Source organism: Pristis pectinata, chromosome 6 (assembly GCF_009764475.1).
Source record: "Pristis pectinata isolate sPriPec2 chromosome 6, sPriPec2.1.pri, whole genome shotgun sequence".
Lineage (NCBI taxonomy): Eukaryota > Metazoa > Chordata > Chondrichthyes > Rhinopristiformes > Pristidae > Pristis > Pristis pectinata.
The window spans coordinates 35,252,482-35,276,188 of NC_067410.1; the positions used below are offsets into that span (position 1 = coordinate 35,252,482).

The 23,707-nt window shown below is 38.7% G+C and overlaps 1 protein-coding gene across 1 annotated transcript in view; it reads right to left on the reverse strand.

Annotated features, from left to right (window-relative positions):
- The window catches only part of eif4e3 (eukaryotic translation initiation factor 4E family member 3), a 42,407-nt gene that overhangs the window by 15,250 nt on the left and 3,450 nt on the right, over window positions 1-23,707 (reverse strand). Inside the window, exon 2 of the mRNA XM_052017726.1 lies at window positions 5,351-5,423. Coding sequence (XP_051873686.1) covers window positions 5,351-5,423 — 73 coding nt within the window. The remainder of the gene's footprint in view (window positions 1-5,350; window positions 5,424-23,707) is intronic.

Genomic DNA, 23,707 nt, shown 5'->3' on the forward strand with positions numbered 1-23,707 from the left:
TGGGGGCAGCCCATAAGCGTTGTCACTCTTCCGGCGCCAACATAGCATGCCCACAACTCCTAAACTGTACATCTTTGGAATGTGGGAGGAGACCGGAGCACCTGGAGGAAACCCACACAGACACATGGGATGAACATACAAACTCCTTACAGACAGCGGCGGGAATTGAATCTGGGTCGCTGGCGCTGTAATAGCGTTACGCTAACTGCTATACTACCGTGTCACCCCTATACTACCATGAATATATTTGAGATTTTGCTACTTTTTAAGTATGAAATGTTGCTTTTAGGGATATCAATGATAGGTATCCAGATCCAGGAAGTTCTCTTTCACTAGAATGCAATGGGCAGAAATTACATTCTGATGCATAAGAATATAAATAACAGGAGCAGGAGGCCAGCATTTTGCCATTCAAGCTGCTCTACCATTCAATAAGATCATGGCCAATTTGATTTTGGCCTTAACTCCACTTTCCTGACTGTACCCAATGCCCCTAGACTCCCCCCCCTTTCCAAAAATAATGTCCTTCTGAGCCCCAAAAACATTAAACAATTAGGCTTCCACAGCTTTGTGGCATAAAGAACTCCAAAATTTATGACCCTCTCAGAAAAAGATTTCTCCTCTGAATCTGAAACCATGTCCTGCAGTCCTAATTTCCTCCATGATGGTAAACAGCCTTTCAACATCTACCCTGTCGAATCTTCTCAGAAACTCAGATGCTTTGGTCATATCACCTTTCATTCTTCTAAAGTCCAATGGATAGTGGCTGAAGCTACTCAATATTTCCTCACAAGACATCCCCTTCATCTCCAGAATCTTGTGAATCTTCTCTGATATGGGTCCAATGAAAAATTATCCCCCTTATAGATGTGTAGATCAAACTTGCTTGCAGTATTTCAGGTGTGGTCTCACCAGCGTCCTGTAGTAGCAAGACTTCTCTGCTTGTAATTAATTGCTATATCTGCATGAAAACTGTCTCATGTACAAGGCCATCCAGATTTGTTTGTACAGCAGCACTCTCTTCATTTGAAACAATATTGTTTTTCTATTCTTTCTACCAAAGTAAATAATCTCACATTTCTCCACATTATCCTCCAACTGTCATATTTTCATCTATTTGCACCTACAATCTGTTGTAGTTCCTTTTGTCTTCTTCACATCTTATTTCCCCACTTATCTTGTTGTCAGCAAACTTTAGCTATCAATACACTTGGTCCCTTCATCTAACTCACAAAAATAGATTGTACATGGCTGAGACCTCAGCATTATTCCCTTTGGAAATCCACTTGCAGCTAATCAACATGAAAGTGACCCATTTATCCCGATTCTCATTTCTTTTAGTCAGCTAATTCTCTACATGTTAATGTAATATTCCCAACATCATAAGCTCACAAGAAGGGAACAGAAAACCAAAATGGATGAAGCATGCCATTTGATGTTATCAATGAATGATGAAAATAAACCAAAATTAGAGAATTTCATCAAGAGACAGAGACGACCGCCAGGCCTTCACTAGGTGGATATTGGATAAAGAACACAGGTTACAACTTTGGCTGAAAAGAAAGATCAAATGAACCACCCTTTCTTCAGATGTGATCAGCTAACAATACAGACTGCTAATGAAATCTAGTTGTTTATAGCATCCATTCTTCAAACAGCAGATTTTAAAGAGTATGCCACCGGACCAATTAATATTGATAATTTTTTCAAATCAAAAGCAAAAACTGGAATTTTTCAGCAACCTGCATATTATTATTGGATGAAGTATTAAGTGGGAACACCAATTTATTCAATGAAGCCTAGGGAAGGGATATGAACATTAAAAAAAACATGATTTTTTTTCCCATAAAATTTGCTTTCATAAATTGTACGTTTTTGTGCCTATATAACTGTAGCTAACTGTATTATTTAATATTGTTTAATGGAGTAAGCACTCTGAAGTAAAAGAAAGCAAATAATAGTTGATCAGTTCTGCAAATTTATGCAGTTCAGGTGTTATCCCTTATAATAAATTGCAGGGTAATATTGCAGCATCTGGTGGATAATCTTATGAACTGCAGGTCTGGCATTCAACTGTTGAAAGTTCTGGACTCCCAAGCAGGCAGTGTCAAAACATGGAAGTCTGGGACTTATTGACAGATCAGAAGACAAGTTAACTTTTGCTTTAATGACAAGTAGTGCTTTAATATTTTTAGATATTTTAATTAACTTCTTTAAAAAAACATCAATTTAATAATTTTGGAATACCTCAAAGTCAACTATTAAGAGCTATTCAACAATTTACTTCTGATTTAATCCATAAGTATTAAAAATTAGTAAATCAAAGCAAGTCCAAATTAGAGCTCTGCTAGGCTATCAACTATTCATTTGCTGATTCATTTTTTAGGATCTGGACTTTGCTAGCAAGGCCAGTATTTGCTGTCCATCCCTAATTGCTGCAGAAACTTGCTTTGGTTGGTGCTGAGCTACCTTCTGGAATTGCTGTCGTCTGCCTGGTGAGGGTATTCCTATAGTGCTGTTGAGGAGGAAGTTCTGAGGTTTAGATCCAGTCACATTGAGGACTGGTGATATATTTCCAAGTCAGTATATTGAGGGATTTGGAGGGAAATTTGCAGATAGTGGTGTTCCCATGCACCTGTTACCCTTGTCCTTGGTGGAAAGGTCCCCGGTTTAGGAGGTGCTGGCACAAGTTGCCTGGACAAGTAATTGCAATGCATTTTGTAGATGATGTACATTGCAGCCACTGTGCACTACTAGTACTGGATGGAATGATCAGGTGTCAATCAAGTGGCTGGCTTTGTCCTGGATTGAGCAGTGGGGGAGCTGGTTGATAGAAATGCCATTCAAAATCAAGGATAAGTAGATACCTTGCTGGAGATGGTTATTGCCTTGCACTTCTGTGGCACAAAATATTACCTGACATTTATCAGTTCATGCCTTAATATCGTTTAGATCTTGCTGTATGCAGGCACAGACTGTCTCATTTATTAAGGATTTCTGAATGGAATTGAACTTTGTGCAATCATCTGTGAATATCTCCATTTTTGACCTAACAATAGAAGGACATTGTAGACAGGTCTAGGAGAGTGCCCTAAAGAACTTTTGCAGTGATGTTTTGGTGCTGGGATGTTTGATCTTTGACATCATCCTTTGTGCGAAATATGACTCTAACCACTGGGAGTCACAGAATGACAGAACAAGGGAAATGGCCCTTCAGCCCACCAAATGCATGGCTTCCATTAAACAACCATTTACCCTAATCCTATTTTATTCTCCCCACATTCCCATTAACTAACCCGCAGATTTTACCACTCACCTGAGCACTAGGAATTAATTTACAGTGGAAAATTAACCGCCCAACATGCACACCTTTGAGACGTGGGAGGAAACCAAAGCATCTGGGAGAGACCTATATGTCATAGTGAGAATGGTCAGGTTTGAACCCAGATTACTAGAGCCGAGCCAAGAGCTCAACTAGCTGCACTACCATGCCACAATGTTTTCCCTTTGTTGCCCATTGCCTTCAGTTTTACCAGGGTGCCACTCAGTCAAATGCTGCCTCGATGTCAAGGGCAGTCACTCTCACCTCACCTCTTGAATTCAGCTCTTTCATCAATGTTTGGACCAAGGCTTGTGACGTAGGCTGGAGCTGAGTAGTCCTGGTGCAGCCCAAACGAGGCTTCTTGATAGCACTGTTGATGACAGGTTCCATCGTTTTGGAAGTGATTGAGAGTAGATTGATTGGATGGTAGTTAGCTGGACTGGATTTTTCCTGCTTTTTGTGAAGAGGACATACCAATGCAACTTTCCATATAGTCAGATGGATATACTACCAAGCTATTACAGAATATTTTTAACCGCAGTGTTGCAACAATTCTGGAACAGCATGGTAGTGCATACATCTTCATTACTAAAGCTGGGATGCTGTCTGGTTCCATAGCTTGTGTTGGAACCAGTGCTCTCAGTCATCTCTTGATATCATGTGGAGTGAATCAAATTGGCTAAAAATTGGGGGAATCTCAGGAGGAAGCCAAGATGGATCATATTTTCAGCACTTCTGATTGAACAAATTTAGTCTGGTTCAGTAGCACGACTGGCTTGTAAAGAATCAAGTCATGGTTCAGGAGAAGCTGGTTTTCAGGAGAGTGGCCATGTTAGAATCAAAGTCAGAGTCATACAGCACAGAAATTGGACCCACCATGTCCATGCTGACCTTTTTGCCTATTACACTAATCCTATCTGCCTGCATTAGGATTGTATGCTTCTATACCTTCCACCACCTCCTGCAATTCATTACCACAGATTGTTATTGAAACATTTAATAAGTAAAAAATTCAATGGGATCTCTTGCTTTCACTTTCCATTTGAAAAAAATGGGAGCATAGTGAGTCAACATCCCTTCTCCAAATGCATCAGCAACAGTCAACAAAATCTAACAGCTCTTCAAAAGACCTGTACTCCCCCTCAGCTGATTGACACTGTCAAGTCGATTGTGCTCTGATGCTAGGCTCCTCATGAAGCACAATGCAAAATTTTACAGCTTTCCAGCATTACACTTGGGAGCCTGCATCCAAACTGGTACCAGGTTTAGACATTAACATAAATATTCACAAGCTTCAGAGTCCAACAGTTCTGATTGCCAATAAGTCTGAGAGTTTGATAATCAGCAATGCCCTGAAAAGTGCAGCACCTTGCCAATCAAGTTGGAGTTGGTTTCTTTTCAGAGGGTTGTGCCAGGGAAGTGGGTGGACAACTGACGAAGGCTAGCAATTTTCCAGAAACTTGGGCCCATGATGAAAAATGCATAAGAGAAGTTAAGATGAAAAACTGAGTGGAATCAGCAACCAGCTCTGTTCAGACATACAGTTTTGCAATTTTCTAAAAAAAACATTTATTCCAAGGTCCATTGAACGTTACCACAGGCACAAATTTGGATGAAATTTGGTTGTTCTCAAAATGGGTGCTTCCAGGCCTGCAGTTTGGCACTGGGCCAAGAAAAGGTTCAAATAAAGCAAAACCAGATAACATTTGCAACTGCAAAATGTTTCTTTGGAAATGGAAGATTAGCCAAGTAACACGTAGCAGGAAACTCCCAAGATTTTTGCAGCACAAAACAGGACAAAACAGGACAAAGCTACATACAAGATAGCTCTACAATGCAGATCCATTAATTCTTAAACCTCTCCAGGAGAGACGCATAGCCTTCTCTCACAATTTGCTGTACTGATGCTCAAATTTCAAAAGCAGTATTCTGAGCAATACAAAGGTTTTATTTGAAGGCTACCTTGAATTCATGCAAAATATTAGCAGTTAATAAACCTTTTCTACATTCCCTAGTTTTTTTGCTCACCTGTACAGTTTGCACAGTATAAATTTTCTTCAGGTTCGATTCACATTCTGCCGCAGTAGTTCCAGGAACTGACCTGAAAACAAAAGTAAAATGAATTCCAGAGTAAAATTATATTACAGGCTTCTCATTTGTATTGTAGTCAACAGGAGATTGACAGTTCTGAAACTGAAAATTCTTATTCAACGAAGTACCAAAGTGACTCAAACCTATCCTGCAAGATGATCATACAAACCAGCAATATTCCCTAAGCAGGATTTGCTTCATTTACACACCTAATTCCAACAAGTCCGAAATCCTTTCTTTAAAGTTAATGCAATCTTAAAACTGTAATGACTGGTCTTATACAAGATTCAAAGCAGATGATACCAGTGTTCTTGTCCCCACAGAGGCACCATTTATGAAAAAAAAATGAAGAATATGTTTTAGAATTAAGGCACCTTACAGCACAAAAGAAAGCTTTTTAACCCACCCAGACTGTTAGCCTGAAGATGAGGGCAAGGTGCCAGAGGACTGGAGGATAGGTAATGTTGTTCCGTTGTTCAAGAAAGACTCTTAAGAATAAGCTGCAAAATTATAGGCCAGTAAGTCCGGCGTCAGTCGTGGGTAAATTGTTGGAAGGTATTCTAAGGGACAGGATATATAAGTATTTAGATAGACAGGGCCTGATTAGGGATAGTCAACGTGGCTTTGTGAATGGTAGGTCATGTCTAACCAAATCTTACAGAGAGTTTTGAGGAGGTTACCAAGAAGGTTGATGATGGAAAGACTGTGGATGTTAGCTATACGGACTTAAGGCCTTTGACAAAGTCATGCATGGGAAGCTGCTCCAGAAGGTTAAGTCGCTTGGCATTCAGGATGAAGTAGTCAACTGGATTTAACATTGGCTTAGTAGGAGAAGCCAGAGAATGGTGGTAGATGGTTGTCTCTCTGACTGGAGGCTTGTGATTTGTGGGGTGCTGCAGGGATCAGTGCTGGGTCCGTTGTTGTCTACATTAATGATTCAGATGATAATGTGGCAAACTGGATCAGCAAATTTGCAGATGACACCAAGATTGAGGGTGTAGTGGACAGAGAAGAAGACTATCAAAGCTTGCAGCACGATCTTGACCAGCTCAGAAAATGAGCTGTTAAATGACAGATAGAATTTAATGCAGACAAGTGATAGGTGTTGCACTTTGGGAGGACAAACCAGGGAAAGACTTGCACAGTGAATAGTAGAGCTCTGAGGTGTGCAGTAGAACAAAGAGACAAAGGAACAATACAGATCCATAATTCCTTGAAAGTGACATCACAGGTAGATAGGGTTGTAAAGAGAGCTTTTGGCACATTGGCCTTCATAAATCAGGGCATTGAGTACAGGAGTTGGGATGTTATGTTGAAGTTGTACAAGATGCTGGTGAGGCCAAATTTAGAGCATTGTGTGCAGTTCTGATCTCCTGTCTACAGGAAAGGTATCAATAAGCTTGAAAGAGTGCAGAGAAAATTTACAAGGATGTTGCCGGGACTTGAGGACCTGAGTTAAAGGGAAAGGTTGAATAGGTTAGGACTTTAATCCTGGACCATGGGAGAATGAGGGGAGATCTTATAGAGGTATACAAAATTATGAGGGGTATAGATAGGGTGAATGCATACAGGCTTTTTCCCTCTCAGGTTGGGTGAGACTAGAACTGGAGGTCATAGGTTTAGGGTAAAAGGTGAAATATTTAAGGGGAATTTGAAGAGAAACTTCTTCACTCAAAGGGTGGTGGGAGTGTGGAATAAGCTGCCTGCGGAAGTGGTAGATGCGGATTCAATTGTAACATTTAAGAGAAGTTTGGATAGGTACATGGATGGGAGGGGCTTGGAGGGATATGGTCAGGGTGCAGGTAGATGGAACTACACAGAAGATCAGGTCAACATGGATAAGATGGGCTGAACGGCCTGCTTCTGTCCTGTAGTACTCTAACTCCAAGATCATTATCTATCTTCACTTCAGAACTGGTCTCAATGCCCCTAGAATCTGAAGCCCTTCCACCTTTAAGTTGATCAAACTGATCTAACTTCCTATTTTACTCTCACTAGTATGTGGTACTGGATGTAATCTACGCATCACTTTAGACTACTTTTTAAAAAAAAATCTTTCTCCCTAGTTCTTGGAATTCTGATTGTAGGATCTTAACCTTCTTTCCTCTTGTTCTGTTGTGCACCGTACCTTCTTGCTCTTGCTTTTCACCCCACAGAATTCTCTGCAAGACTTCCTTTGCTTTGCCTCATAAGAGGCAACATATTGTTTGGGGCTCATGTTGATGGTTATAACAGCTGTTCCATCAAATCCCCTATGATGTCTACTCTTTTCCCAAAGTGTAGCTATTATCCCACAGTGCATTTCATTGGGATCTCACTCCTTCAAGGTGTTATCATCTCCCCCTGTCTCCCATAACAAGCACCAGTTTAACAGGGGCACAGCCTTGAAGGTTCCTGTCCTCCTGCTCCTTTTGGATCACTACATTAATTACCCTGAGCTCCCTCTGGATGCAGAGCTATAATGTCTTCATACATTTCCTGGAATAATATATATTCATCCAATTCTTCTACCATTCCCTGCACTAGAGATAACTTATAGTAGTCAATTAACCTATAGTAAGTAGCCAATTATCCAACAATTGTTTGACACGTGAAAGGAAACCAGAACACTTGGAGGAACCCATATGGTCACAACAAATAGCATTTTTCTTTAATTTAATGGATGACTGTACCTATAGATATTGCACCTTTGGCAAGGTACGGCACAAGAAAAAATCTTGTGGAATTGATCATAACCTGCTGTATTGGGTGAAGAATTGTCTAAACAGTAGGCCTCAAATTGCCAATGGATTTGAATCTGCTTGCCAGGGTGTCTTACAGGGATCAATACTGGGACCTTTGATGTTGCCACCTTCATTAATTATCTTGACGCAAGTGCCAAGGGGAATGATCTGCAAATTTGCACCTGATACAGATCTGTTTGTGAATGACAGCATTGCAAGGCTTCCCCCGCCCCCCCCCCCCCCCCACTTCCCTCTTCCTTTTAAGGGTCTTGACCCAAAACATCGACTGTTCATTTCTCTCCATGACCTGCTGAGCTCCTCCAGCACTTTTTGTGTCGCTCCAGATTCCTGCATCTGCAGAATATTGCGTCTCAGCATTGTAAAGGGTGCTAAATCATGCCTTGTAGACATTACTAAACTAAGTACTGAAAATCATTCTTCAAGCATCAGAGATGTAGTGGCAATTATAGGCTTAAAATAAATTGCTAGGTGCAATATTCCGACACATGCAATAGCACATGTAAGTACTTATTTTCCGAACTGCTTATCTTTTCTTAACTTTACATTCAGTGTGTAAAACAACCACTCAACAGTCCATATTCATAACTTTACATTAAATGAAATTGGTTGTAGTAAATTATTTAATGAATAGCTCAAAGTAGAAAGACATCTGGAGACACAAGAGACTGCAGATGTTGGAATCTGGAGCAACAAACAAAATGCTGGAGGAATCCAGTGGGTCAGGCAGCATCTGTGGAGGGAAATGGACAGTTGACATTCTGGGTCGAGATCTACATTTATTTATATTAGAAACCAATCTGAACAAATCAACATTGTAAAAATATTCAGATGGTTTAAGCATTCAAAATATCAGGGTGGCCTATAACCATCTGCAAACATAATAAGGTAAAGCTTTTGGGTGGGGATATCCCACTTTTCAAATCTGTCAATCACTCTTAGCTTTCCATCTCCATCCTCAACCTTTGTTCCAGTTAGTTTCACACCTGTAACTCCAGTTGGCTTTGGATACTGACTGTCACTTGATCCTGGATGGCATTCCTTAATCTGAAACCTTTTCATCTTGGACCCATAATTAATAGCAGGAGATGTGCATGTCATATATGCATACCTAGTTTACGTTTCAATAGTCATGCATTTAGTGGAGTAACATCCTCAAGCAGCTCTGCAGTGGGAAAGGGTATGGAACAAAAAGGTCCTTGAAATCTAGTTTCAAGCATTTTCCACACAGAACATGATGCTCTGGTTTTCAATCGTAAGTTGTAAGGAGTCCCAAGTACAAGCCAGGGCAATTCAGCTCCAGACCTTATTACAGCCTTAGTCCAAAGATGGACAAGAGAGCCAAAATCCAGTTAAGGTTTACAATCCTTGACATCAAGGAACCCCAGTAAAAACTGAAGTCAACGGGAATACAGAGAAAAACTGTCCATGTACCTACATCATACCTGGCACAATGGCAGATGGTTTTGGATGTTGGAGATCAATCTTAGCCCTATGGTACCACTGCAGAAGTTCTCAGGGCAATGCACTAGTCCAGCCATCTTCAGCTGCTTCATCAGTATAACCCTCCTCCCATCCCCGCCCACCTACCATCAGGTGGTCACCAGTTGGGGATAATTGCTAGTGGTCTTGCTCGCTTCAACTGCATTCCATAACTCAATGCAGTAAGGCTTAGGCAACACTTAAGCACGCAGTGATAGGTGGGATGTAATATTTTCACCATACAAGTGCTAGGTAATGACCATCTCCAACAAGAACCTAAACCACCCCTTAACAATTAACAGCATTAATAACACCAAGAACCGCGCCCCCCCCCACCACCATTCCGCGTCTCCACACCCCCCCCCCACCCCCGTCAATATCCTGGGGTCACAAATGAACAGGAACCAACCAACCACACGGTTACTTAAATTCAAAGAGCAGATCAAAAGCTCAGTATGCAGCAGAGCGTGATTCACCTTTGACCTCAGAGGCTCTTTCCACTAAGTACAAGACACAATTGGGATCGTCAAAAATACTTTTCTTGCCCGGATGACCAAAAACGCCTCATTAATCTGGACAGAGGCTGGACAACATCCAAAATTAAGCAACCTGCCTGGCTGTCACCCCATCCACTATCCTAAATATCCACTTCTCTTGCTCCCAAGACTCAGTAGCTGCAGTGTGTAGGTATATAAAATGCAGTCTAACAACCTGCCAAAGCTTCTTCAAAGGTACCTCCTAATTTTTTGCAAATTTTACGATGAGAAGGACAAGGGAAGATGATCCATGAGCAGGCCACTAACTTTTAAGTTCCCTACAAATCATATCTATCCTATCTGAAATGATTTGACATTCTCTTATTGTCTGTGGGTCTAAATTCTGGAACATGCTATCCAACAGTATATGCAGTGGTTTAAGACCATCTCCACCTCAATGATGATTCATTAACATCAATGGAATAAAGTTCCAAATAGTTTTAAATCTATTAATTTCTATGTCATAAAACATTGCAATGATCTATAAGCTCACTCTGTTTTAGAATGGGAAGTTTGAGCTTTTACTGAAATGCAAATAAAAATCAACAAATATAATGTACAGAGTTGAATTGACACTAGATGGCACCAAACCTCTACTGCTGAACACAATTGGAATCTATAGAACTGTACGCAGGTTTCATGCAACAACTTTGATTTAAGAGTCAAAGCAAGCAGATTGCAGTATTCAATACCAAGCCTGCAAGGAAGAAAAATGGATGTACTTAACTAATATTTAAGAACCATAAACATTCAATTTGCCGCCAGTTACTCTTAAGTCTTTATACTTGAGCATCTTCTCCTTTTTAAGCAAATATTCAAGCCATTATATGGAAGTAATAATAACAACAAATGGTCAAGGCTCCCTTGACTATTCAGCTTGGTAATTCAACGTCAGGGACGACTGAACACAGGAACTTTGATCTTTTGCTTATTCTGAATGGGCGTTACATGACTGTATTTGATATGCAATAATCTTCACTTGATTGCTGAAGCTGAATTATTTAATTAAACATTCTGGTGGTTCATGGGGATGCAAAGAATTGTATGGCATTTTTTGAAGAAAGTCTTGGTTTAAAATGATTTGAGACTTCTTTATCACTGTAAAGTGTAAACATGCTCTTTTGAATTAATGACAAATCTTTTCATAGAATCTCAATCAGACTATACCCAATAGAATTTATCAATACATAAAAGAAATAGATCATCCCAAACATCAACTTTGTTGCTCTACCTCTACATGCTACTCGACTAAAAACCTTATCACAAAGTGCAACATTTCTGAGTTACAGTGATTAAACCAGCATGCTAGAACAAATATATTTTAGAGAAGTGCTGCACTGTTAAATTAGTACAGGCAATGGAATCAGATTTTCTGAAGATAAAAATTACAAAAACTCAACATTATTAATAAATAAAAAGAAAATGCCAAAAGGAACAAATATTCAAGATATAACAATTCAAAAAAGCAAGGACAAAAAAAATCAAATACTTAGGATCATGTCTATCCCAGAAATCCTTTGAGAGCACTTACAACTGCATGTATATCCCAGGAATGCCCTTAATGTTCCATTTTGAATATCAATGCATCAAACCTAGTAGCACTGCTGTATGCCACAACAGTAATGTGCATCTGCCTCAGAACAATGCATCATGATTTCCCCAACAGAAACTTGCTCTTTATTAAAACACATACAGCTCTTGATTCTGGTGGAGAAGAATTTAAAAATGTTTTTCCCAAATCATGCACATTGCCATAACTGGTGTTAGGCATTCCAGGTGTCAACAATACTTAAAACTCAAGATTGAAGGTGACTATATCAGTTTCAGTCTCATCAAATATATAGGGAAAACAATAAGTTTACGTTAGAACTTGAGTTCTCAGACCGAATTTGCCTCTGTAATTCAATTTTAATCTCCTCCAACTACAAATGCATGGTTAACCAAAGCTTTGAATCTTTGGCTCCTGTTACAATCAAACTTCAAAGGGCTTAATATTAGGTTTGTTAAATGGAAATCAGCTTTATATTGCAATACATAAAGCAGAATTTGGAATGGTATCCTTAAAGCTTTTAGTCGTCCTCAATAAAATTTATTTTACTTTAGCTACTAATATTTAGCTTAAAGCAAGAAATGAAATAAAAATATATTCACACCTTTCAAGATAGCTGAAGTTCTTCACAACCAAAAAAGCATAACAACGCTGATGTAAAGTAGGGAATATTGTAGTCAATTTGCACACAGTAATGTCTGACACAGAGTTATTTGATAAATGACATGATAATCTATTTATAGTATACTGACCAATTATGTCAGAAACCAAGAGAATTGTTTTAGTATTCTCAAAATAAGTATAATCTGGCAGGTTTGCTTTTAACCAAGAAGCAAAGACTTCATCTCAAATATGGCATTTTTGACAATTCAGTACTGAGGGAGATGGACAGTCAAGCTGGATATGTATGAAAATTCTGGAATGGGGCTGACTTAGGAGAGAGAATTACCACCGAGGGCACGGTTAACATAACTTAATGATTGGGTATTTTAGCTAAGCTGCTAAATTCAACAATTTGAAATATTGACTGCAGTGACAGTGTTTATCAGTTCAGTTTCAGGTAGTTCAAATAAAAATAAAATAAACCTAAATGCACAGGGGATGAAATGAAAAGAAAGTGTAGAGATCAAGCATTTAAACCTTCAGGCCAAGACAGGCGGCTGTTAAAGTGGGAATGGTCCAGGTAAATCCAAATTATTTTAAAAGTGTATTAAGATCATAGGACAGGAATGGAGAAGGCAAATTTAAAATAATTGAGAGCAAACTTGTTCAGCGAAAGAGAACTATGGTCAGGATAATTCACCAATCAATGCAAAACAAATTAAAGGAAGTATTTATTTATGCAAACTACAATTAATTATGAGGGAAAAATCTAAGGTGAATGAATTCTGATTGATAATTAATAATCTTATTTCTGACCATTCAAAGTTTTTTTTGAATACTTGGAGTCAGAAGTATATAACTACAATCAAAAGTTAGATGAAATTCTCGATGGTGGATATTCAAAAATATCTAAATACTACATACAAACAAAAACTGGAAATCAGACATGACATAGTTGTGGGACCTGGCCAATATTTATTTGCCCATCCTTAACTGTCCTTCAGTTGCTTTCCTGAACTGCTGTAATCAGTGAAGTGCTCCTACAGTGCTGCTTGATGAGGAAGCTCCAGGATTTTGACTCGAGGCAGTACAGGTTTAATAATATGTCCAAGTCAGGATGGTGTCTGATGTGGAGGAGAACTCACAGATTGGTGGTATTCCAATGTACCTGCTACCTTTGTCCTTTTACACAGCTGAGGTTGCAGGTTCAACATGTGTTGTCAGTGAAGTGCTGGGAAGTTGTTTCAGGGAATCTTGTAGATCATGCAGAGCAAGCCACAAAACACTAGTCAGGGAGGGAGTGAATGCCTGTGATGATTCAATGGGTGCCAATCAGTTTGCTTTATCCTGGATTGTGTTGAGCTCCGAGTTTTGTTGGAGCAGCACACATCCAGATGAGAAGGATCTGTTCTATCACACTTCCTATATGTGCCCTGTAGATCAGAATCAGATTTATTATCACAGACATATGTCATGAAATTTGTTGTTTTGTGGCAGCAGTAGTGCAAGACAAAGACAAAAATTACTGTAAGCCGTTTACCATTCAACTCGACCTCACAAATTGATAGTAAGCATTTTATTCTTATATTTTAAATGGAAATGTATTAAGATGCAAAAAGATCTACATGAAAAGCTCAAGTTTATGGGAAAATTGCCCACAAGTCCACATTTGTACAGTATTTTAAAGATACAGGAATGGAGAGGCTTAGGTAGGAAATTTCAGATGTTTGGCTCTCTGTAAATGAAGCTCCATGAGGGGTAATGAAAATATGTATCCCCTTGAGGTCAGATTTAGAGAAGCACAGGCATCTCATTGGGCTACAGAGTATCAGATATACTCGTCTCATGCCTGCAAGATTATCAGAATGGACCATGACAACTAGGCAGAAAATCAGATCAGAGTATTCTATTCTAATTCCTATTAACAATGTGTACTTACCTGATGATGCAAGTGGGGATTTGGTTGGGGTGTGTGGAGAAAGAATGACAATGAACAATTATGATTTTGGTTTACATAATTTGCAATCAGCCAAAAGGAATCTGTGACGTCCACTGACATTATGATGTTGGCTAAGCTGCTAACTAACTGAATATTTCACAGACAGAAAACTGAGAAATAAAAGCACTAAATCCACTTAATCTTTTAAGTATTTTATAGAGCACAAGGATTGGGATACATAGAACATATGAAACCTTGAAGAGAAAAAATAACTTTTGAAAATCCTATGCTTTTGAGGGAATGACAATATAAAAACATCAGACATAAGAGCAAAATTAACACTTTTATTTGATATCATTTATCATACTGAATTGCAAGTGTATAATTTAAATTCTCAGACTGCTGACAAGCCCAGAAACTGATCATTTTATCAGGCAGTGCGCCAATTAGGACTTCATAATATTAGATAGTGGTTAGGAAATTGCATTAGCCGGAAGGAGAAGGAGTTGCAACATCCCATCTACATTGGCTAAAGCAAAAGATGCACCCCTAAATACATGAATAATGTAGAATCTCATTTTCTTTTGAAATCAAAGTAACTGTGCTTTAAATTGAGCAATAGGACTGTCACTACTCTTTGATGGTTCAGAAAATGGCACAGCAGAAGTTGGGAAAGCACTCCAAAGCTTTCTTGATTCCTTGGTTAAGAGCATAAACAAATTTGCAATTGAAGTGATATCATAACTAGAAATTATAAGAACACATGAGTAGAATAGTTGGCCCCCATTTTTTTTAACCTGTCATTTTCCAGAATGTCCCTTGATTCTCTTAATAAAAAAAATCTACTGAACTCAGTCTTGAATATATTCAGTGACTGGGCTTCTAAAGACATTCTGGGAAAAGAATTCCAAAGATTTGTTACCCACTAAGTGACAAAATTTCTTCTCAATGGTCATCCCCTAATTTTGAGACCGTGATCCTGTTTCTATACACACCAACCAGAGGAAACATCTTTGAAACCATCCCATCAAGCTCCATAAGAATTTTGTGCAATTCAATAAGATTGCTTCTTAATTCTTCTGAACTCAAGAGCACAGGCCTAGTCTGCTGAATTTCTATTCGTACAACAAACCTGCCAATCCACAAAACAATCTGGTGAACCTTGGTTACACTGTCCCAAGTACATTATTTCCTTGGGCAAGGGAACTAGATTTGCACAGTGTTCAAAATATGGTCTCACTAGGGCCTATATCATTGGAGGAAGGCATAGTTACTCTTGTATTAAAATCTTCTGGCAAGAGGCCAACATCTTATTTGCTTAACTGCAGTAATACTTGCATGTTAACTTTAAGTGAAGACACAAGGGACTGCAGATGCTGCAATCTGGAGCACCAGAGACTGTAGGGTTTTGACAATTCCTTCCCACCCCCACAGATGCCTCTTGACCCACTGAGTTCCTCCAACTGATTGTTTAGTTTTCAGTGATTTGTGTACAAAGGCACCCGTATTGCTTTGAATACCAACAGCTTTCAATCTATCATGATATATTCCACCTTTCTCTACCAAAGTTGGTTTCCTCACATTTTTCCAAACAATATTCCATCTGCATTTTCCTTGTCCATTCTCTCAATCTGTCTATATCTCCCTGAAACCTCTCTGCAACCTCAAGGTAACCCACGTTTGTATCAACAGCAAACTTGGATTCATTTCATTTGATCTCTTCATCCAAATCATTACTATAGGTTGTGAGCAGCTACAGCTCCAGTACTGTCCTTATAGTTCTCCACAAATCATAGCCTCACAACCCAAAAATGATCCTATTCCTACTCTCCGCTTTATGTCTGTTAAATCAATCCTAAAACATACAGGCATATTATCCCCAATACTTACTGCTCCCTTATTCAACTTTCCTTTTCCAGATCAATGCCTTTTTTTTGTTAGCCATGGCTAGACCGCTTTTCTTGTTGGGATTTTGTTTTGCCTTAAAAAGGGGTATAACATTAAATATAATCTATATATACTTTAAATGTTAGCCATCATATGTTTACTAGCATAAATTTTCATGTATTTCTCAGTCCACCATAATGCCTTACTGAGATTCAAGACTCCAGTTTCAGAATGAACTAAGTCACTACCAATTATTCCCTCAGTTATTCCCTTAACTGCCAATCATCAATTAACCCTTTCTCATAACACAGAATGAGATCTAAAACAGCATGTTCCCTCACTGGTTGCTCAACATACTCATCTGGAAAACCATCTTTTATACATTCCATGAATTCATCCTCCACAGTATTGCTGCTAAATTTGTTTGGCAAGTCTATATGTCAATTACTATCCCCACTATATTACCTTGGTACATACATGTAATTTCCAGACATATACTATGCTCTACAATTGCCAATGGTTTCTGCCCCTTGCTTTTTGTCAGGTTCAACCTAGCTTGTTCTACTTTTTTTTTCTGAGCAAGATCTTTCCTCTCTTCTACCTTTCTCCCATTCTCTAATACCAAGGCTATCCCTCCTCCTTTTTCATTTTACATCTCACAAGGACACAAGAAAGTAGTAGAAGGTCACCATGTCCCTCAAACCTGCTCTTCCATTCAGTCTGATCATGGCTGATCTATCCTGGCCTCAGCTCTTCAGTGCCAAATCCCCACAACCTTCAATTCCTCACTCTTTCAAATATTTATCTATGTCCACCCTAAATATATCTAATAATCAGGCCACCACCACCCTCGGAAGCCAGAGAATTACTACCCTCAGAAGAAATTTCTATGCACCTCAGTTTTAAATGCCCAGCTCCTTATTTTGTTGCCATGTCCCCTTGTTCATGACTCTCCCACTGATGAAAACATCCCAACATAAACTCTAAGGAATACAGACCCAAACTAGCCTCTCTAGTCTAGCCTCTCTTAACAGTACAACCACCTCATCACTGAAATTAGCCAAATCTCCTTTGAATGCCTCCGATGCTACTATATAGCTTTTGTTTTTTTAAAAAAAGGTAAGGGGGCCAAAATTAAACCACATTGTACTATAAAAAGGTCAAAGATTCCAGAATCTTCCTAAAATGTATTGCTTCAATCTTTTTCGCATCAAACTCCATAGTCCATGTTTGTTCATTTCACAATCCTATCTATGTCGCACTAAAGCCTATTATTATCCTCAACATGTTTTACCACCTTTCCAAGTTTTGAAAGATTTGCAAACTGTTCCTTACATTCTAGTCTAGATATTTTATTAAGAGATCCAAAACGAAGGGTCGTAGACCTGAAGTGTTATGTTACACTGTGTTCAAACATAACATTTCAGGTCTACGACCCTTTGTCAGAACTGGTAAAGAGAGAGGTACGTTAGTTTTCAGTAGGAGAGAAGAGGAAGAGAGATGCATAGAACAAGGGGATAGGATAGGATAGGATCTGATAGGATGGGACAACGTGGTTTAATTATTAGGGTCGCAGACCTGAAACGTTGACCGTTTCTCTTTCCACAGATATTGTCTGACTGCTTAGTTTTTCCAGCATTTTCTGTTCAAATATTTTAAAATGTAGTTAATTATAATGTAATAAACTTTAAAAAAAAATTAAAAGTTTAAGAAAGCTGAAAGCTTATGTACATTTCAATCTTTATTTCACAGACCATAAATATTGGTTAAAATATCCCATTCCTCTACCTCTCTCCATGACCTTGCAGATTTTTACTTGAAAACATGTTTGTTCAATATCCTTTTGAAAGCCATAAACGAATCCACACTTTTGGACAACATGATCTAGATCACAACTAATTGCTGCTAAAAAAAAAAATTTTCTTCACGCCACTTCTGATTCTTTTTGTCAATCATTGGAAATCAGTCTCCTCTGATCCTTGAACCCTCCACTATTGGGAACAGTTTGATTTACCATCTCAATCAATCAAGATTTTGTACATAACTATCAAATCTCTTCCCAACTTCATCTGTTCCGAGATGAACTCGGATTATTTAGTCCATCCTCATTCCTGGAACAAAACCAGGAAGTTCTCCCCACACCTTTCTAGGACCTTCACATCCTTCCTAAAGTGGAATGATTAGAACTGAAAGTAATCTTATGGTTGTGCTTAATAATATAATTTTTTTGTTTTCATTCTTTTATGTCTCTTTTTATGAAGGGTAGAAACTCACATGCTTTATTAACCTCTTCCTCAATTTATTCTGCCAGGCTCAAATATTTATATACATGGGTATCTCTTCACTGGTTGATGTCTTATAATTTTATTCTTAGGTGACATATTTGCTCACTATCTGAGAAACACCAGCCACTCTTCAGAGGATATGTGTGATCTCAGTGGTATCTCAATCTCAGTGAGTTGCTATGTTTCTCACACCCACTCTCTCCCCCATAGGGAGATAGCTGTACACTAACGATTCAATTTCATGGATATACCTGCATGCTGACAGCCGTCATTCACTGGATCTTTACGGGAGATTTCTGCTTCCTGGTGTTTCCCACCCCCTCTCCCAGGCCCAATCTTCCTCCATCCCCTTTAAAATTGAACGTTAGTCTGTTTTGTCATTCCATGTTCTTCCCACCAAAATGCATCATCACAATTCTCAGCATTAAATTTCATCTCCCATATCTCTCCCCAATACAGTAGGTTTTGTGCAGTTTGCAATTGTGCTACAATGCTCCACACTGTTTACCATATTTCCATGCTTTGTGTTATCTATAAATAAAGAAGTTTTGCCATGCACGTCTATGTCTATGTTACTAAATACATTGTCATAGACAGAAGTGGTCCCAACCCTGACCTTTGAAGGAACAACAGTGTCTTTCTCCAGTTCTCTATCTTTTGCCCTTCAGACAATGTTCTTATCCAGTTTCACTATCCTTTTTTTTATTACATAGGCTTCAAATTTGCTAATCAACCATTTATGTGGGAATTTATTAAACAGCTTCTGAATATTCATATATTACATCTAGAACATTATCTTCCTCAATCCTGTCAAAAATTCAGGTTAGCCAAATGCAATTTGCCTTCGGCTTTCCTTTAATTTTGGTTCTTCCAGTTAATCCACCCCCCCCCCCCCCCCCAACCCCAAGTTTCCACTGGGATTAAAAGTAGCCCATGTTCACTAGTTTAACCTCGCATTCCTCTTCGAACAAGAATTAACATTTTCCATTCTCCAATCCTCTAGTTTAAAATGTTAGCTAAATATGGTGGCTTCCACTTCATGTTTGCTTTCTATGAGAATCCTTCAATACGGACTATTTAATGTTGCTGAATAGGAGGGATCCCCTAGAAGAAATACCAATAACAACCAGCAGCAGAAAAGGGAAAGAGCACATAAGAGATTAGATCTTTGCGGTTTCTTGTTTCAAAGTCAGCAACGCATGCCGCTGCAGAACACAAAATTCAGACTGGTTCATGGGTTGAAGTCTTTTGCTTACATGGTTCTCAAATATGCACATTATGTCAAAGATTTACAACCAAATCCCAAAACAGGTATATATTTTCTAATGCTTCCTTCTTCTGTTCTTCTATATAAAAAGAACAGGAAAGAATATTGATTTGATTACAAACTTGATTCGATGGTGAATGGTGTTAGAACTTCTCTGGATTTAAGGAAAGGTGGCTGGTCACCTTATTGAATCAATGCAGTTCTTGTGGCATTGCTCCCATCATGGGATAATGCAAGGAGTACAAAGATGTTCCATCTGATGAAAGGTTATCAACACATTTCTCTATCCACAAGTGATGCCTGGTCTGATGAGTATTTTCTATTTTGTTTCACCTGGCAATACTGGAGAGACTGCACTGTGTGTTCAAGCTAGACTGCTGGCTAAATTGAAAGTGATGACGTTCCAAAGACTTGTCCTTGGTTTTAGATTCTGAAGTGCTGCAAAGCATTGTGAAAGTTTTCAAATTTGCTACACCATCATAGCATGGTCCATGTTTGATAATTTAATTTACACCATTTCTTGATGTAAAGGTAATTTACTGGATAGTATTAGCAAGGCCATTAGACTGATACACATGCAAGAAATTTCTAGTGCGATCCTGCATTTACAATTCACAGTGCAAAGCACAAATTCCTGTCAACAATGATAATATTCAACATGAAATCACACCTCTAGACCAGAGACTCATTAAAATAATCCACATGATTCACTTCTGCTAATATGGTTCTAGCAGATCAGCAGAATTACACATTCAAACTATAATCTGCCATTTGCTTTTACAATAAATCAATTGAAAATAAAAAAAAGATGCTGTGGCAAAAGCAGGACAATAATCTTAACACCCAACCTACATAAACTTTATCTTGGTGAGATTGTTCAGGTAGACCTTTGGTTATTAACGGATACATAAAAACTGCCATGTTCTCTCCTGCGCCTACTAGCGACCCGTGCCTGTGGGAGAGACTGCCAAACCCAATTATAACCTCAACTATCCCGTTGAAGTTTCACCAAACAACATGGATTGTAACTGCTATTGTCTGTTAAGAAGCCAGTGAACAGCAAGTTGGAAGCTCAATAATTTGCAGTCACTGCTGCTTACACAAATATCTAAATACCATTTGAGGGTATAACATCATCTACAGAAGAGAGAATGGGAAACAAAAAAAAAACAAATTGCTAACAGGAAACCGATTCTGCATATTGGGACTTCATCAGGACTGGATTTTCAGACTGACTGGATGTTTCTCCCATTAATACCCCAATAAACTTTTATTTCATTCTTTCTTAATAACCTCACACCAGTATAATAAATTTCCCAATGAATACAGTGAGTTTAAAGTGGGAAATAGTCCAGACCCCAGCTCCCACCGCAAACCTCCCCTTGTTCCTGATCCTTGGTGTTCTGAAACCCAACCTTGGTCCTGACCACACAGCCCACTTTCACTCTGTACCTACAGTCCACATTCTGGACTAACAAATGACCCAGATGCAGGGCTATCTGGATTTCTGAATAAGAGGATGCCAGATTATCTGACTTTAATTGTACTAAGTGTAAAACATTGAAGAAAATCTGTTACACGTGTGAGTGGGATGTCTGAATTTCCACACTCTTTTCAGCCCATCTATCTGTCTTTGTACTTGTCTTGTAATGGTTCTGTCCTCTCATTAAAGAGCTTCATGGAATCATAAAAAAAACTTACAATAGATGATGCTGTTCTGCCCACTGTGTCCTAGTCAGTCGAAACAGAGCTACTCAGTCTAACCCCACCATGCAGTACTTAGTCCACAGCTGAGTCAAAGCTCTTCCAACACCCAAATACATTTAAAATCTGATGAGAGTTTCTGCCTCTACTGCCCTTTCAGACACCTATCATTCTCTGGGTGAAAAAAAAGTCCTCAACTTCCCTCTGATCCTTCTCCCAATTATTTTACACCTTTGTACAAATGCAAAGTTTCTGTGAATGTGCTCATTCAAAACACCTGGGTAATAAATTGTCCAAAATTCTGGGTGCAGCAATAAATAACATCAAATTTTATGATGATTTTTGAACCATTAAAAAAGTACATCAAGAAGGCAGTGTAAATAATACTTAAATATGCTGTGCCTATTGTGGATAATGATGTGAAATATTTTGTTTTATATTTGAACAGAGGGATTTATGTTGCAGGTTTGGTATTTCCTGGGAGCTCAGATCAGTCATGCTGATTTCTGCCTGTTTACACCTATTTTTGCATTCCAGTATATGCTACATAAAATTACCAGGAAATTTATAAATAAATATACAATTGGCAAATGATCATGATTTTGCAATTTCCCAATTTCTGCCCCATGGGAAATTCCACCTAAGGCAAAGAGGACTGGTGGTGCCATGAATAAACAAACTTCTAACCAAATCAATAGCATGAGGAGAGCCATGAAGTCTGCCACTAATTATGAAATTCCAAATTTAGGTGTATCAGAAGAAATTATTTGAAGGACACCACACACATTTTATCTGATCACTGATCAGACCTGACAAAACTACATGAAGAAAGCTGCATGTCCATTATATCAGCACTGTTTGTTGAACAAATATTGTATCAAACAAAGTCAACAGTTGTTCTATTTATATAATACTCATCAAGGAAACTTGTCATTCATATTTCTAAATGGAGGGGACTTTGGTTATCAAGAATGTCTGCTACTGAACATGTACATACTGTGCTGAAACTACATCTCTGTATTAGAACCAAAATCAACACCATTTGGAGTAAGAATACTGAGAGAACATTTAATCCAAAAATTAAATCGGCTCAATATAAATGTCAGTCTGTCTCACGGAGAAAACCTGCTTCAGCAGTAGACAGCCAAGCTCAAATATCACATCTTTCCAATAGTAAATTTTAAAAAAATCAGCATATACTGTATATTTGTTTTTAATATAAAAGTACATACTTTTCTGCTATTCAAAGTGCTCATGCATAATTTGTTGGTTTCCAACAAAACAATAACAACAGAGAGAGGAATTTGATTACATTTTATGAAAATGACATGTTTTAGTATAGCACATAATAATTCTCAAGGCAAATTTAGGAAAAAAAGATCCATTTTAAAAGGCAAAAACCTTTCCGATTAATCACATGAAATCAACGCAATGAGATGAATGACAAATGGTAAACAATGTAGCAGAATCTTTGCTATTGGAAAGTAAAGGTCTTCATCGACCTTAATGCAAGTTTCATCCATTGAAATATAAAAATATAAAAGCAATCGCAGGCTTACAGCAAATAACTTGAAGACAAGTGTGTCTGCCCTATCACCAACAACTTCCTCCTAATACCATCCAGTTCTAATATCTAGCAGATTTAATTTCAGTCACTATCAATGAAGCATTTAACTATGAATTATAGTAATGGTCCAGGACAATATTGCTGTCTGGTATGGTGCTCCTTTGATAAGTGCAAGACAGAAATGACAAGGTCTACGACAGACGCCATCTCCCTGGCCCTACTGGAGTATCTGGATAGTAAAGACACCTACGTTAGACTATTGTTTATTGACTACAACTCCACTGCTCCAACTTCAATACTATGATTCCCAGCAAACTCATCTCCAAACTCTTGAGACCTGGGACTCAATACCTGCCTCTGCAACTGGATTCTTAAACTTCCTGACCAACAGACTGCAATCAGCAAGGATAAGCAGCAACACCTCCGCCATGATTATTCTCAACGCTGGTGCCCCACAAGGCTGCATCCTCAGCCCCCTATTGTACTCCCTGTACACTTACGACTGCATGGCCAGACTCTGCTCTCACTCTATCTACAAGTTTGCAGACGATACCACCGCAGTGGGCTGCATCTCAAATAACGATGAGTCAGGGTACAGGAAGGAGATAAAGAGCTTAGTAATATGGTATCATGACAACAACCTTTCCCTCAATGTCAGCAAAACAAAAGAGCTGGTCACTGACTTCAGGAAGGGGGGTGGTGCACATGCTCTTGTTTACATCAACGGTGCTGAA